Here is a 17,879-nt window from a genome sequence, read left to right on the forward strand (position 1 = left end):
AAAAGAAGCACAACTATATTTGCTATATTTACTGGCTTAATCTTGTTTATTTTAACCCTCTACTGCACGCATTATGATAAATCTATAAAAACAAATATTTGACTTTTTCTTAAAATGGCTTAACTTGAAGTGCTGTATAAATATATAAATATTAATATAATAAATATTAATGTATATATATATATATATATATATATATATATATATATATATATATATATATATATATATATATATATATATATATATAATTCTTTATTTATATTTATTATTATTATTATTATTATTTATTATTATTTATCATGGCAACAACGTCCAACAGTGGATCTAACTTAGAAATTTCAAATTTAGAACTTTCCTTATAATGAATCATTTTATTTCAGTTTGAAATGATTTAATTGGTGTTGCAGTATTATAAGCTTTAACACAGAACTTACAAATGACACCTTATACATACTTTCCAAACACTCATATTCCAACAGATTTTATTTATTCCAATCTTCTTTTGCTGAATATTATTGAAAACAAACGTAATATTGTATTATCATGTATACAACATCGAGTAAATATAAATTTTTCCTCCAGTAAATATTATAACAAATAAATAACAAGTCTATTATAACTAGATGCATCAGAATAATGTAGCTAACAATGTTGCTATATTATACTATACTACGCCTGTCTTATCTGCCTAAGAGCTAACTTACTTGAACTGTTTCCATTACTGCTCTTATCAAATGTCCAATTTGCATCATTCTCATGGTCACTAAAACCCATCTCATCCCCACTTTCATTTGCAGGAAGAGCTAGTTCTGTCCTTTTCTTCTTTCACTTACCATTGAACATGGTGGTGCTCACTAATACACTGTTTAGGTTCCAGACCACTGCTTTAGAGTAACAATTGTCCGTGATATTGGTTAATGTAATAGTCTAATATATTCATATATTTATATGAATTAAAAAAAATAAAAAAATTAAGAAATATTACTATTTAATTTATTATTTTTTGGGTTAGTCGACAGTTGCAGATAATTATTGAAGAACACAGCCACGTTGCATATACTCTGTTTTTTTTATTTAAAAAAATAAATAAATAAATCAAACATAATAAAAGAAAGGAACTTGTTATACCTAATATTACATTACAGTAGGTGGCAAGTTAAACATGGTACCTGATAACCATTATTTCAAAAAAGAAAAAAAACATGTTTAACGTTACAGATAATTTCAGACTAAAAAACACTTCTCTATTAAACACAATAATCTCAGAAATAAAAATGTTTATTTTAAGTATACGCCATTTAAAAATGCGTACACTAAAAGTAATATAATTTATTTAAAAAGTAAAATTATGACTTTTTTTAATTTATACTGTAATGTTTCTTAAGATTTTTTTAAAATCAATAACAAAGTCGTCTTAAGAAATGCGACGGCGGAACTTTGGGAATGCAGAAGCCGGAAAGAATTTAAGGTAACACTCCCTCTTCCGGCCACCTCATCTGAACTCTGCTGTCAGTTCAAATGTGTCACTTTCTGCCAGTCACTCAAATAATCAATCGCCTCACTTTAAAATAGACCGAGGTTAAACACTAAAAAGACAATCGCCAAAATGGTGTTGCAGACGATGATTGTTCGGGTCGCTGACAGTCTTCCGCTTGCTGCGTCAATGCAAGAAGACGAGCAGGTAAGAATGAATGAATTGATAAAAACTCAGTCAAAACATTTTTAAACGTAAGAGTTTCGTGGTTGTTATTTTGTTTTACAATTGTAATTGAGTAGCTCATTTAACGTCATGTCTAACTTTACATAGTCTGGACGAGACTTGCAGAAGTATCAGAGTCAAGCCAAGCAGCTGTGCCGAAAACTGAACGAGCAGAGTCCAGCACGGTGCACTTTAGAAGCGGGGAAAATGTGTTTTCAGTAAGTAAAAACTCAGAACTCCATTACGAACGGTCATTCATAAATCAAGTGAAGTAGATTCAATTAGTCCTGAGTTTGGGACTAACAAGATGCAGATATGTTTTTGGCATTAAAGCCCCGACATTAAAAGGAATTGTTGACATTCATGACATAGGACCACAAAACCAGCCAGAAGTGTCAATTATTTGGAAATTGAGATTTATGTATCATCTGAAAGCTGAGTAAATAACTTTTCATTGATTCCGGATTTGGAAATGGCTTCCGTTGTTTTGAGATTTAATCCAGGTTGACATCACTCTTCATAAGGTCATCTTGTTTTCCAGCTATGTCATTGAGAAAGGAGTGTGTTACTTGGCCTTGTGTGAAGCTGGGTTTCCCAAGAAACTGGCGTTTGCCTATCTGGAGGATCTGGAAGGAGAATTCAGCGAGCAGTACGGGGCAAAGGTCCCATCTGTATCACGGCCATACTCTTTTATCGAATTTGGTGAGTAATATTTCCTTTATATCATCATAAGTGCAATCGCAAATACATTGGGTATCACCCTTGAGAACTACATACACCACAACTCAAATGTTTTGTTCAGCAAGAACGCATTACAGGGGACCTATTATGTAATAATCACCTTTATAAAGGGTTTATACACAGTTTTTTGGCAACCGTCTGTAAATAAAACCAGCTTTTAATAGTAAACGTTTATTGATTTTATTTATTATTATGACACTGGACTTATGATGACACTCAAATCTATGTTAGTGCTCGCCCCGATTTTAACACTGCAACGTCAGCTTTATCTGCCTGTCTTTTAGAAATTAAATCATGAATGAATCTAAACTGAGTTCTTACTAATTGGCACCCCTAGTAATGTTAGCCAGTATAGATCTTTTTCATGGCTGCTGCATGGTGGGCGCCATAGCGACCAGCGTCTTCCGGTAGAATGCTAAAAACTTCCGTTTACAGCGTGTACAACTGGTAATTTGCGCTCCAAAAATGGGTTTCAATAACGTTTTTAATATATTACAGAGTGTTTTTGTGACACACAACTTAGAAATGTGTCTGTTAAAGCCGTTTTAATCTGTCAGATGTGGTTCAAGCCCGTCAGTAATACGAGAAAAACATTCTCCTAGTTCACGTGTCTTCCGTCAGAAATACTGTGTGTGTGTGTGTGTTTCCGGCCTGTCAGCTGTTAGCTCAACGGCTCTTCAATACACACACACGCAATTCTTCGCTGCATTATAGAGCAAACCGTATTTTTAGCATGAAACTTATGTAAGTCATGCAATTTACAAAAATGACCAATAAAAGTCTGTTACTGATACTCTGCTGGCTGATTTGCTGTTCATTCTAATCGCGAGCCGTTTGTTTCATTTCATGTGTTGTTTTTACTACGGTTTGTGTTTTTCTGTCATTTCGAAATGACACTAACCTATATTTTCATGTTGTAACAGTTATTAAATCAGTGTGTCAGTGGGACAGTACAGGCTACTTATGTGTGTCAAACACTTTGGTGAATTACATTTGTTTGGGCTGGTTATATATTTGAAAGAAAGAGAAAATGTTGACTTTAGCGATGACAAGGATTCATTTAAATGGCAGAAGATGCCGTATGATGAGGGAAAAACGCCTCACAGCAGCTGTTTTCCATCCTATTAAATCACATGTTTTAAATGATCAGTCCAGTAGATGGTGCTGATGTACAACAGTATTAGTTCAAAGATGATAAAGCAGGTAAAATAAATTAAACTATCGTTTCAAAGCTGTCCAAATGTGATTGTTTTATGCATCAGCTGCCGACCGGAAGTTCTTAGCATTCTCCTTGCGCATACACTCAAAGCATCATGGGTAATTTTGCGTTCCAAGAAAAAGGTCTATAAGGATTTCACACTTTCGGTTGGTAATGTTCAACTGTCTCCTTTTACCCAGGTGCGTAACCTTGGGGTGCTCTTTGATGCACAGCTCAGGTTTAACTCCCACTTCAAACACTTAACAAAAACTGCCTTCTTTCATCTCTGCAATATTGCACGGATCAGACCATTTCTCTCAGTATCTGATGCAGAGAGGCTTATCTATGCCTTTATCACATCACGTCTCCATTTCTGTAATCCACTTTTTGGTGTTTTACCTACAAGTTTTCTCAGAAAATTGCAGTATATTCAAAATTCCGCTGCACGGGTTCTGACACGCACATCATCACACCACCATATTACTCCTGTATTACAACAATTACACTGGCTTCCTATTAAATCACAAATTGATTTTAAGACCTTGATTTTAACCTTCAAAGCAGTGTATGGGCTAGCACCTGGTTACATCTGTGACCTGGTGACTCTCGCCACCCCAGCCCACAGTCTTCGTTCAGCATCGGGACTTACCCTGTATCAGCCATGCTGCAAACACAAGACCATAGGTGGGAGGGCTTTCTCATACAGTGCGCCCAAGCTGTGGAATGAACTACCCATGGACTGGTTTAAAAAAAAAACTTAAGACTCACCTTTTGGTTTTAACTTAGGATGACCAATTTGTTAACTTTTTATTCTATTCTTATGGTTCATATTCTTATTGTTTTATTGCATATTTTTATTGTTGTATTGTTTTGCTTGCCTTGTATTGTTAGTATTTTACCTTGTAGCGCTTTGAGATTTAAAAAAGCGCATTACAAATAAAATGTATTATTATAAAACTTCATAAAAACAGTCTGCAGAAACCCTTTGATTGCCATTGTCCCTTTGTACGTCATCAAATGGGGGAAGTCCTGCCCATAAGTGACGTCCTCTCCCTCATTAGCATAGGACGTTAGTATTATTTTTGAATCTGCCACTATGCTGACTCATAGGCATTTGTAGCACAGCCCACTTTTGAAAAGAACCCAATCTTATTTGAATTTAAAGTGACAGTCACCAAAATGGCACAATTTGGCTCAAAAGTTTTAAAAACTTATAAAACATTACTTATGATTAAGCCCACATGGAATCTGCACGCGCAGTATTCCGCAGACTTTTAGCCATCATTAATTTTGGTTATTTACTTGAGTAAATGTGTTTAAATCTGTATTTATTCAGTTTTTTTAATTAATTTCAGCAATATTATTGACTAATATGAAAATGTTCATCAGCTATATGTAAAATGCAGTTTGTACAGTCATATTTTCTGTATTTTAGTAGAGATATTTTATAAGAGACTTGCTTTGTTTACCAAATAAAGTGAATCTAATTGAATTTGCATTTTAAACATTAAAAAAAGTTTAAAAGAGATTATTTTTTATTTCATATATTAATGTTTTAGTTATGATACTCCTTAAATAATTCTGCAGAAATCGGCAGAGTTTTACCAAAATTCTCAGCAGATATAGCAAAAAGCGTTAGCAGATTCCATCTGGCCCAACTTATGAGGTTTTTGTAGCTGTAACTTCACTTACACACTCCAGGGACATGAGACTTATTTTACATCTTTTAAAATGGCGCATAATAGCCACCCTTAAAATAGACCAAAAGTGACAAAAATTGTATTAAGTCACTGAGGACTTCTCATCAAGTAGAATTAGATTTTCCACAGACTGTAAAGCAGTACAACTGTTTTCAACATGGATAACAATAAGAGATCTATCCTAAACTCCAAAGCAGCACTTTAGAATAATTTCAGAAATTTTCAGCTGCAAACGTTGCTTTGTATCATGGGAATAAATGACTTTTGTAATATATAAAATAGAAAATGCTAAATATTATAAAGTTGTAAATTGATTTGTAGGGGTGTCAAAATTAATTGTTTCTTTGGTGCACCGCGATGCAGATGCGGACAATTCGGTATCAGTTCAGTAATAATCATAACCAGTTATTATGTACTGACGTCATTTATCTGTTATGCGCGCTGTCGCGAGGGAGGTGAGCGCGAGTATTTACAACACTCAGCCAACTCAGGGCCGGCCCGTGGCATAGGCACCATAGGCAAATGCTAAGGGTGCTGTATATCCAGGTGGGCGCCAGAAATGAGCGCGGTTAAGTTGGTTTTGTTTTCGATATTCTTGACACACATTCAGTTACAAACGGCAATAACTCAAAAACCTCTTACCCTAAAAAGATCTAAAGTGTGTTTCATACAAAAAGACAAAGCTGGTTATGTTTCACAGCTGTCTTTCTTTATTTTGGCTCCACACTACGAGCACTGCTCCGTTAAAGCCTTCGCAATATGTGTTTAGCTGAGATAGCTCGCGCTGAGAGGAGCTCTCAGCAAGGGACCGTCGGAAAAGGGCTTCTATTTTTCGTTTTTCTGCTCCGCTCTTCGCGAGCTCTCCCTGTTGCGAGGGTTTAAGTGTGTGTGTGCGTGTGTGTGTGTTTGTTTCTTTGGTGCTGTCTATGATTGTGTTTGAATGAGAGACAGTGTGGTGCTGTGTGTCTGTTTATACAGACAGCTTGTTATAGCCTCCCCTCTAAAATATAACACTGTATATGGAAAGCATCGTCAATGCACCGGGATGCACTGGAATATCGAATTGAACCGAAGGCATGATAATCGTAACCGAACCGTGAGACCAGTATAGGTTCACACCTCTATTGATTTGTGTATTTATCTTTTTTTATTTTAATCAAGTAAAGTAATGCATGCTACTCTCTTTAAGTATGCAGGTTTTAAGTACTTAAATAAGTGTAAACTACATTGACATTGTGAACTAAACAATTCCCGTTTGTCTCCAGACACGTACATACAGAAAACTAAAAAGTCGTACATAGACAGCAGAGCAAGAAGAAATCTGGGCAACATCAATTCAGAATTACACGATGTACAGAGGATCATGGTTGCTAACATAGAGGAAGTGCTTCAGCGGGGAGAAGCATTATCTGGTGAGTGAACACTTTACACAGCCTCCTTTACTCTGACATTATCATTTTCGGGATTATCTTTCATTGTAATCTGTAACGTTAAGTTTGTGAAAGTAAAAGGTCTGAAGAGATTCAAAGATGAATGTGGCTGATAAATAATTTATACAGTCTATAAAAATAAAGAGCTGAGTTGTTAGTAATTTCAGACTTGGGACCTGCACAAACCTACGTAGGTCTGGCAAAAATCCCGTGGTCTTCAATGTCTGCCCGTGAAGTTTGGTTTATGTCATCAACATTGAGAAACACTGTCTTCTGCACTAAGAAAGCAAATCCTATTTGGATGCACTTCACAAAGATATTGTAAAACCAATGTCATCACTGAGGAAGCTTCTCGACCTCAATTCAGATCTGGGCTTGGTCGCAAAAACTGCTTAGACTAGACTTAAAAAGTAACCATACCATACACCATAACATTTTAAAGTCATTTACAAAAGTCTTTTTAATTTGAAAGTGAAAACCAAGACTTATTCATGGCTTAACAGCGGTCCTGTTTATGCAACTGGCCTATGGTAATGAGTGCTTTGTTTGCAACTTGTGCCGTAATTGTAGACCTATCAAAACAGGGCCATTTTAACACAGACTTTAAGGCCACATGGCAACTGATTTAGGTCAATCTGCAAAAGTTTAATATTGTTTTATCGACACGGCACCCTAAAACATGTCTTTTGGATAAAAAGTTTACAAAGTGGGAAAATTGCCAGCTACATAGCTGCGGGGATTGGCTAAACACCCCACTAGCTATTCTATGCATATTTTTGCATATGGGCATAAAAAAACGAATGGAAATGGCAAGATCGCCATTAATTTTGAAAATGTGCATAAAAAACATGCGCATAACTGAGTAGAATACACTTTTTATTCGATTTGAAAAGATGAACATAAACTGCGATGGAAACACTTTTATTGCACAAATTCCAGTATGTGCATTAAAAAAAGGTCATGTGATTGTGTTATAAGAAATCATGTGATGATGAAAATGTGTGTGAGCGGATAAACCAGCAGGCTGAGCACACAGTAAAACGTCTGAAATGCCATTGATCATTCTAAAATGCTTTAACCATTTCAGTATCCATGTTAAAATAATATAATTACCTCCATAATCAAGAATGTCTGTGTTCCACGTCTGACGTTTTCTAACAGCTTTCACTGCGTGTCAGGATTGCCTTCTGAGCTGCAAGTCATTTATTAAATAAAGAAAAGATTGACGTAGCTTCTCATATTGCTGCAAATTCCGTTTCTACCATTAGTTACCGCTAGTTAATCAGGAACTGACGATTTTGTTCACTTTGACTCGTTGGATAGAAACGCTGCTTTATTCGCTTGTCTTTTATGCGATTATCGAGTTTTGCACTTAAAGTTTAGTCACATTTTTGGATGGAAACATAGCTACTGACATCACCATACCACGTAATCAGAAGGAAGAACCCCTCACATAAAAACCAGTGTCCAAACATTGCAACCCACTCATCTGATTATGCAACACTGTAGTTTAAACAGTTCCAAAGTTGGAATTAGAGTAGGTTAGGAAAATATTACACTACTCACTAGCACCGTCTGATGAGTAGCATATTTTGTCATCAAGATATGCTAACTAATTTTTGTATTGTGGCAGTAGAGATGCCACCATACTCAAAATGATATTGAACCATTCTGTAAAACCCTCCACTGTTCAATACGCATATTTAAATTGTTTAAAAGTTTTGCATTTAAATTTAAAAATGGCATTTCCCCATTCCTTTAGTTACTCTCTAAACTGGCTTTGCATGTATTTGAATGTAGTAAACATCCACTAAACTTTTTCACTGTCCTCAGGTCCAGTCATTCACACCATTATTAGACTATTGCCCTAGTTTTGACAGCGTGCTAATGCACGTAAAACCAGACGCACACACTTCTCGTCACTATCAGTGTTTAAACTCATAAACCTTTTTTTAATCAACATTGAACCTCATAGCGTGAAGAGGACTTGCGCTCGAGATTTGAGAAGACCTTATCTAAAAGGGTGAATGAATGTTACAACTCTCAAATTAGGTCCTGATTCTGACTGATGAAACTGTTTGTGTGAATTCAACGCAAGTCTTCGTACATGAGGCCCCAGATCCTGAAATGAACAGTGAGGAAAGAGCTGATATTATAGTATACTTTGTTCACTTTGAACAACAAAAAAAATATTCACAGCATATCTAAAATCATTTGAAGCCATGAATGCCTGTTAATAAACCACTTAGTGTTACAGTTCAGTACTCTACGGTAGACATTCATTTCTGTCTCCACTTTCAAAAGTACTAAAATAACAAACCCATAACAATTTTTTTGCGACTTCTTCATAACTGTGCATGGCACAACAGTATGGTAACAAAAAGGTGGAGCTAGACTTGCCAATGAATGCCACTGGTTTACAGAGAATTGTCACTTGCATGTGCAACAAGCCATAACAATCACATCTAAATATGTACAAAGCGGACCACTTTCTTCCTCTATTTGCTGCTCGTCTGCATTTGAAATAATGAAATTGAGTGCAGAGAAGGCAATCTGTACACGGCTTGATGTATGTGAGTGAGAATGACATTATTGTTTGCAACACCAAGTAAAAAGATTCTCTTGGCAGTGGGAATGCAAGGCTGATCAGGTTGACCTATATCGAATCGTACTGTACCTTACCTTATGATACTCAGTGGAATCAAGGCATTAGAATACCCCTACAATGAAAGCAAAATATGTTCCTAAATGATAGTTTGAGCAGATAATCAGAGTCAGTTATTCTATGACCCTTTCTGTAAACTAAATGAATGGAATTTTGAATGAATCTTCAGAATTATTTAGTGAATCGCTCAGACAAGGACTTGGACACTTGGTGAAGGTACAGTGCTCAGCATATTTGAGCACACCCCTCACAAATCTCTCTTTTAAAGTCATGTTTTAACAGGAAGCTCTACAATATTATATTTAAGCATATACATTAGATTAGTCAGTACTGAAGCCAAATCTGGAGCTTATCTATCAAATAACTTGCGCTAACGCTCCAAAAACACCCAAAGTTTTTGTTATAGAAAATATTAAATACAAATTTTAAAAATTAGGGAAAATCAAGAGAAGGAAAATAAATCAAAAAATTTACTTAAAATTTTGTAGGTTGTATTTTTATTTTTTAAATTTTGCTTGAATTTAATTGTATTATCTTTCAATTTCTAAAGGTGCTCGGTGACTAAAATGGTATTTTAATAAATATATCTGTTTAACAAACATGTTTCGTTTAAATGCACCAAAACACAGTCTATATTCACTGAGAATTAGATTAAAATATTCATTTTCAAAATGGGGTGTACTCTATTATGCAGACCACAATGATAATCGATCCATTACTAGGTTTAAATCAGCAAAATTACCAGCGCACAACACCAGAATAATTGATAATTATAGAAAAACAATATTAAAATACGTTTCAATCCTTATCTTTAATATATTTTATAAGAAAAATCTTGAGTTTTTCTTCTATTGGATAGATGTAAAGTGGCATTTAAGGGTACTGGTATGAGCAGATTACTCTTTGCATTTGTTTAAGTATAACAGTATTTTGAAATGCTTTGAAATAATGTCTTTTTTTTTCCCTTCCTGTAGCCTTGGATTCCAAAGCAAGTAATCTGTCCAGTCTGTCTAAGAAGTACCGCAGTGATGCCAAATATCTGAACACCCGGTCTACCTACGCTAAAGTGGCTGCCGGCGCAGTCATTATCATCACACTCATCATTTACGTGCGCTTCTGGTGGCTGTGAAATACACGGAACAAATTCAAGCAGAAACTCTCAGGGCCTTGCTCACAAAAAAAAAAATGGTTCGGACACCAAATAGTCTGTTCTGGCCTTAAAGTTGTGTCTGTTTTGACATACTGAATGCAGGTTAGTGAGGGTTTGTAATGATGATGTCCTTCCTTATTTATAACATGTCAGTGGAAGGAGTTAAAGATGCGTGTGTTGCCTTGTATGTCTCCTGTATGTTGGAAACAGAGCTATGCAAATTATATTTGGTATACCTTGTGGGTTAAGTTGTGATTTATTTGTAAAATGTGAAGGTAGTTTTTTAGAAACAACTAAATTCTGGAAAAAAAAGTTTTGTTTACAAATGATGCACAATAACAAAAATCAAATACATTTACTCACTTTTTCAAGAATGATAAATGCTCGCTTCTGTGGAGCAGGAAATAAATATGTATCTGTGCATTATTAAAGAATCACAAGTGAATTTCTGGATGAAATCCAAATTTTCATTTCACTTGGAGATTTAGGCCATGAGGTCAAAGTCATCGCGCTGAAAGAAAAAAAAAAATTGTAACTTTAACAAACAAGCGATTAGTTCAAATGTTTTGTATTCATTTAACCAGCATCAATGTGATCATAGAAACGGCAGCATTCATTCAAACTGGGAGAAATGTGTTAAATAAACGTGAAAATATTTTCCTGAATGCATTTCATTATTAAACGTTTTGCATACACTGATCAAAATTGGAGGTATTTTATTTAAAACATCGGCTATATATTTTTGTTAACCGATTAAATTGTAAACTATTTGACTAAAATATTCAATAAAGAATATTCATATTTCTAATTAATGCTGTTCGTTTTTATCGAAAAATTGTGAAATGTCCAGCACAATATTAATAGTTTCTTAATCATCAAAAGCATACTAAAATGAATTCTGAAATTAAAAAAGTAATGATGCTACAAATTCAGCTTTGCCATCATCAAAGTAAATTCAATTTGTAAAACATTTCAATACAAAAGCTTTACTTTAATTTGTAATACTCGTTTCAATAGTTACAATTTTAAAAAGTATTTTAAAAACAGCCTTGGTGAGTGTAATCGACTTGATATTGAACTCTAGTGTATGATCATTTATTCATGTATTGTGACGTACCTCCTCATTGTAGTTCATGACATGTTGTTTGATCTTGGAGGAATCCACCCATGTGACAAAATCTTCCATATTTCTGTGAAAATATTGCACAACAAAAGTTGCCAAAGATTCACATAATTTAACTTTTTTCTTTTATCTTTCTTTCTTTCAATGGACAAACCTTGTTACAAGAAATGCAGGATCAGTGATGACTTCTGGCCCAACACGAATATCTGTTGCTCAGTCAAGATGCATTTTCATTGACAATTATACAGAGTGACAAGGGCTTGATGTTTTTTTGAGCATACAGTTTACAATCAGAGCACTTTAGGTATATTAATGTAATCTCAGCCATAACGGTGTCCATAAAACATGTAACGTGTCCTCATATACTCGAAGCAAAGGTTTGAAATTACCAGAGCATTGATAAACTGTTAGAGAACACCTTAAAACTGCCCATAGAGTAGTGTTTGAATGAATTTGTAAATATGTGCTGTAAAATGTTCTCTCAATGGCTAAAACAGACACACACAGACTAAATCAGCGGTGAGAAAACATAAGCAGTATTAATAGCAGACTTAAAGTGCTGGTTTACATTGGGCCACTTCATGCATTTTCTCAGACGGCTATCTTGATTTCTGAAAATGGTCCCATTTACATTTGACCACATGAATCCACTAACAACTCAAACTGTCACCTGTGGCTTTAGGTTGCGTGTGCATCATATAGGCAAAAACATGTGCGCTCTCATGTTTATTTAAAATTGATATATACACTCACTGGCCACTTTATTAGGTACACCTTACTAGTACAAGATTGGACCCCCTTTACCCCGCAGAACTGCCTTAATGCTTTGTGGCATATATTTAAGGTACTGGAAATATTCCTTAGAGTTTTTGGTCATATTGACATGAATGCATCATGCAGTTGCTGCAGATTTGTTGGCTGCACATTCCTGATGTGAATCTCAGGTTTCACCACATCCCAAAGGAGCTCTATTGGATTGAGTTCTGGTGACTGTGGAGGCCATTCGAGTACAGTAAACTCATTGTCATGAAAGCAGTCTGAGATGATTTGATTTGCACTTTGACATGACGTGTTATCCTGCTGGAAGTAGCCATCAGAAGATGGGTACACTGTGGTCATAAAGGGATGGACATGGTCATCAAAATTACTCCTTATGTAGGGTGTGGCGTTGACAATGCTCAATTGGTAGTAATGGGCCCAAAATGTGCCAAGAAAACATCTACTACATCATTACACCACCACCACAACCACCACCAGCCTGAACCGTTGATACAAGACAGGATGGATTCATGCTTTCATGTTGTTAAAGCCAAATTCTGACCCTACCATCTGAATGTCACAGCAGAAAGACCAGAGCAATGTTTTTCCAATCTATTGTGTTATTTTGGTGAGCTGTGCAAATTGTAGCCTCATCTTACTGGTCTTAGCAGCCAGTAGTAACACTCTGTGTGGCCTTCTGCTGCTGTAACCTCTCCGCCTCAAGGTTGGACATGTTGTGCATTCAGATATGCTCTTGGGCAGACCTCTGTTGTAATGAGTGGTTTTTTGAGTTACTGTACTCCTGATATTTGCTCTTTTTCATGCCATTCTCTGTAAATCCTAGAGATGGTTGTGTGTAATAATCAGCTTAGATCAGCAGTTTCTGAAATACTCAGACCAGCCCGTCAGGTACCAACAGTCACACCACGTTCAAGCCACTTAAATTACCTTTCTTTGCCATTCTGATGCTCGGTTTGAACTGCAGCAGATTGTCTTGACCATGTCTACATGCCTAAATGGATTGAGTTGCTGCCATGTGATTGGCTGATTAGAAATCTGCGTCAATGAGCAGTTGGACAGGTGTACCTAATAAAGAGGCCAGTTCCATAAACCAAGCTAAGTAATGTAAACATTTGCCTGCGGTAATTTGATGCTATTTTATTTTACTTAACCTTTTAATTATAATTAAAATTTTAGTCACTTAATATTAAATATATATACACTAGGGATGTAACGGTATTGTGAATACCGTCATACCGCAATATAAATTTTTTTCGATATTACCGTAGTCGCATGACTCGGTAAAACTATAGGTCTTCTGAGAAAATTTGCTCAAGCGAATGAAGCGAACGGGAGGTACCGGAAACTACAATTCCCATCAGCCCAGGCTTGGCCATAATCCCTTGCGGTCTGTTGTCGCTACAGATCCAGTAATGCGGAAATGGAGTGTGCTGCTAGAAGCGGGGATGAAAAAGAGCTGGGTGTTGTCGCCGCGCGCGTACTGAATAGTGGTGTTGTCGCGCGCGTACTGTAAAGCGGGGACGGAGGGTATGTCGCGGAGGCACTTTTGATCATTTTGGAAGGGAACTTTCTATCCAAGACTAAAAAGGGCATGTGCACTGCACAGGTTGAGCCCTGTGTGTGCACGTGCCTGCAAGTTGGGGAATACGACTAATAATCAGTCATGGGGACTGCAGAAACACAGCACACTGTTCAGATTGATGCAGACATGAGATCTCTATCTCACTCATGGTTTGTCCTCTCAAGTGGGGGAAAGACAATGCACAACGTTACCCACTGCTGTCAACCTGGGCCAAGTCATATCTCTCTTGTCCCACAAACCTCAGTCCCAAATGAGAGGGTTTTTTTTCTATTGCAGGGGACATTGTAAATACCCAGAGATACCAGCTTTTACCAGATTATATTTATATGATAATTTTCCTTTAAACCCATCTCTATCTAAGTGAGTGAGTGATTAAATGTTGAATGTGATGAGTTTTCAACACTACTAAATTGAAACTTAATTTTTTTACATGGTTTAATATTTTTTTGTTATTAAAATTGAAGTTCCTGTTTCAAAGCTTACAGATAGATGACTAATCTGTATGTCATTGACACTTTTGGCACTTTTTTTGGAGTATTTTCATAAGTTTTGTTTTTTCTGTAAATGATTCAATAAATACCGTACCGTGACATTCATACCGAGGTATTACCGTACCGTGAAATTCTGATACCGTTACATCCCTAATATACACCAAACATCTTTAAGAAAAGAACAATATATACATTATTGCAAACAAGACAAATACAAACTACAACATCAACTCCATTTTTTTAATGTTTATGTTGATTTTTGTCCTGTTAATTAAAATTTTACTTGATATTTTCTCTCAACATATTAATTATGTGTACAAATTTTTGAACTGTGATCTTTAGTTTATTTGTTGTTAGATTTATTCCAAATTTTGCTTTGGTACTGAATAATTTAATGTATATGCAAAAACATAAAGCATTTTGTAGATATATTAATTCAAAATATTGATCTGTGAGGGGTGTACTTTGCTATATTTATGTAGCATATGAATTACATAATTAAATAAAAAATATATTAAGAAAGCACTGACTGATATAAAGAAGTAGGCTACATTTCTTAAAGAATGACTTTAAAGCTGCAAACCGGTTGATGAATCCGGGCAAGAAAGGTAATTTAAGTGATTTGAACGTGGTATTGTTGTTGGTACCAGACAGGCTGGTCTGAGTATTTCAGAAACTGCTGAGCTATAGGGATTTTTACACACAACTATCTCTAGGATGCATCTATGCTCAACCTTCAGGGTTTCGCGACAGTAATGTGCACGAACAGCTATCTACATTATTTACACTGAACTCAGATTAGTTAGATCAAATGATCTTCAACTTTCTGATATGGAACCAATTTAAGCGTGGATGTTTAGTTCGGCTCATTGAAGTCAGGTTTTTGACTTTAATCCCCTCTTTTCTAAACCAATTTTAGGAAATTCATTTAGACACGTTTTGTCTGGAAACCACCATAGGAAATGGTCTAAGCAAATCTGATTTATATCAGTCTCAAATGCGTTTTAAGGGCCATTTAGCTATCCGATCACAGAAAAAATGCATGTAGTGACCAGGTGTAAACAAGAGCAGTTTAGAGGCATTTAGCAGGTGAATCAACTTTTCCAGAAACTTCAATTTGCCTAGCCATTTTAAACTCCAAACTAATTTCCTTTTGGCCTGATTTTGATCAAAACGACATCATCCACCCATTTAAATATAAGAATATGAACATATGCAGAGATCAGCAAGACTTGTGATTGAAGGATACGGCCCTGCTCAATGAAGGTGATGGCGTTCCTTAGGTTCTGAGCCATGCGCAGTTTCAGCATGATTGTGGGAAGCCGCCTCCTGTAGAAAAGACAACATTGAACAACATTCAAAAATTGTCTGCATCTCCTGCACTGCATAAAAACACTCACATATTAGTTGTCAGTGTGCAGGACTTGTGTAAATTATTTTATTATTCAAATCAAAAAATATATTGAAATTTGAATGTTTGAATTGAAAGTTTATGGTGTCATTTCAACAAATGTACGGTGCTGCTTTCAAAAACTCAACAACAACAAAAAAAGAATTTTTTTATTTAAAAACCTTACATTTAAATCTAGTACAAGAACTATGAAAAATAATGCACAACAATATTTCAGAAACCGCTTTTGAAGATTACCAGAATTGAATTCATCAAATTGTTTTAAAGTTCTTTGAACATGACTGTTTAAAACAGAGTAGCACATTCAAAACATCATCATTACTCTAAAGTACATGAAGGGCTTTATTTCATGGCACTATATATGTGTTTGTATGCATGTATGTATGTATGTATGTATGTATGTATGTATGTATGCTGGAGGTGCAAATTTTAAAGGTGCTTAATTTAAAATGATTAGTGATTTAATAAGTCTTTGAATCTGGTGTCCACGAAAGCATGGGGACCCTAAACATTAATAATTAATGTTTCTTGATTATCAAATCAACATATTGGAATAATTAAATAAAGCACAGTAACTTTACTCACCTGCAGAATGCAGATGCTGACACTTCATTTGCGAGAGAGAGGTTCTGTTTGGTGGGAATCAAACCGACACTGTATCTGCAAAACAGAAATCTTACAAATGTAGAAACTACTAAAACTTTAGTAAACTCCTTACAGAATGAGGTGTACACAAAAAACCAAGGTCAACAAGCTTTTAAAAATCGGAATAATATACAGATTCACATTTTATTTACTGTACAATTTTTATTCTGAACAAAAAATATAAGACATCTATTTTATCTATCATAAATTTTACCATGACTTACAGATAGCGCTAATAAACATGTATTACAATAGTTTGTATAGAAATAAAATCTTGTTTCGAGTATAGTTAGATTTAGAATTATTAAATAACATTAATAGACTTAAGATTTAATACAAATTAAATTTCGTCAAACAAACAAATAACTTTAAATATAATAAAGTTCATAAGATTCCTTTTAAACCTGTTTTTAATCATTTTTATTCTTTGCTGTTTTTCTTTTCTTCTTTCTTTTATTCATGTTTATGTAAAGTATTTAGATTACCTTTGTGTATGGAATCTGCTATATAAATAAACTTGTCTATTATCGCTTATGCTTTTATATATTCTAAACTAAAACAATTTCTGTATATTCATGACAATAAAATGTGACAGGTTCCCAAACTTACAGTTTTTCCAAGAAAAGGGCTGTACTCTGAGATCTGAATCCATCTTTTGCGTCCAAGTCCCGTATTTTCTGCGCCAATTCTCTGATATTTCGACTAAGTTTGTTGTATCTAAAGAGAAATCACGAATGCATTAATTGATAAGCCGCGTTTTATTCACAGTGATGTATTAGACCCATAACTTCAGAGAAACACAGTCATTGATAGAAGCATTTTCTTTACTCACTTGGTATAATCTTCCCTCTTCTCAATATGGTATTTTCTCAACACTTTAACCTCGTGTATATTGTTGTCAACCTCCCAGTTAATAAAATCAACTTTCTTCAAGAGTTTCTGCTCGTGAAATTTTAATTTACGTACCATTTTGCTAAAAAACACGGGCTATATTTATGGCTAAACGTGTTAATAACTTGCTCACTTCAGCTTACGCACGCGTGCTTTTTATTCACTGTGGTTTTCTGTAAAAACGTAGCTGTTAAGCTCGATATCGCCGCACAGTGTTCAGGAGGGAAACACTATAATTTTTAAATAAACAAATAAATAAACAAATAAATAAATAAATACATTTATCAATTAATCTATTTATTAATTTATTAATTAATTAACGCTTTTATCCAGAGCGACTTTAACAGATAAAGAATCCAACTGATCAAAC

The 17,879-nt window shown here is 35.1% G+C and overlaps 2 protein-coding genes across 3 annotated transcripts; one reads left to right on the forward strand and one right to left on the reverse strand.

Moving 5' to 3' along the window:
• Positions 1–1,423: 1,423 nt before the first annotated feature.
• On the forward strand, positions 1,424–11,398 carry sec22ba (SEC22 homolog B, vesicle trafficking protein a). 2 transcript variants are annotated; one of them, NM_213384.1, is given in 5 exon segments: positions 1,424–1,684; positions 1,811–1,920; positions 2,244–2,404; positions 6,607–6,753; positions 10,411–11,398. In NM_213384.1, coding segments are annotated over 5 exon segments (648 nt in total). In that variant the 5' UTR covers positions 1,424–1,609; the 3' UTR covers positions 10,566–11,398.
• imp3 (IMP U3 small nucleolar ribonucleoprotein 3) lies at positions 10,813–17,684 on the reverse strand. The gene is made up of 7 exons (NM_001291357.1): positions 17,451–17,684; positions 17,228–17,335; positions 16,559–16,633; positions 15,812–15,891; positions 11,864–11,915; positions 11,704–11,776; positions 10,813–11,097 (listed from the first exon to the last, which is right to left on the reverse strand). The coding sequence occupies exons 1-7, from the start codon at positions 17,585–17,587 to the stop codon at positions 11,071–11,073; spliced, it is 552 nt and encodes a 183-aa protein (NP_001278286.1). The 5' UTR covers positions 17,588–17,684; the 3' UTR covers positions 10,813–11,070.
• Positions 17,685–17,879: the final 195 nt, after the last annotated feature.

The sequence above is a fragment of the Danio rerio genome, chromosome 2, assembly GCF_049306965.1.
Source record: "Danio rerio strain Tuebingen ecotype United States chromosome 2, GRCz12tu, whole genome shotgun sequence".
Taxonomy (NCBI): Eukaryota; Metazoa; Chordata; class Actinopteri; order Cypriniformes; family Danionidae; genus Danio; species Danio rerio.

What these genes read in the sequence shown, in the direction of transcription:
- imp3 (NM_001291357.1), bottom strand. Translation starts at nt 17,587, where the DNA reads ATGGTACGTAAATTAAAATTTCACGAGCAGAAACTCTTGAAGAAAGTT. An exon ending in GCCCTTTTCTTGGAAAAACT is followed by an intron (nt 16,634 to 17,227) that starts GTAAGTTTGGGA and finishes TCTGTTTTGCAG; the next exon opens with ATACAGTGTCGGTTTGATTC. An exon ending in TCAGCATCTGCATTCTGCAG is followed by an intron (nt 15,892 to 16,558) that starts GTGAGTAAAGTT and finishes TCTTTTCTACAG; the next exon opens with GAGGCGGCTTCCCACAATCA.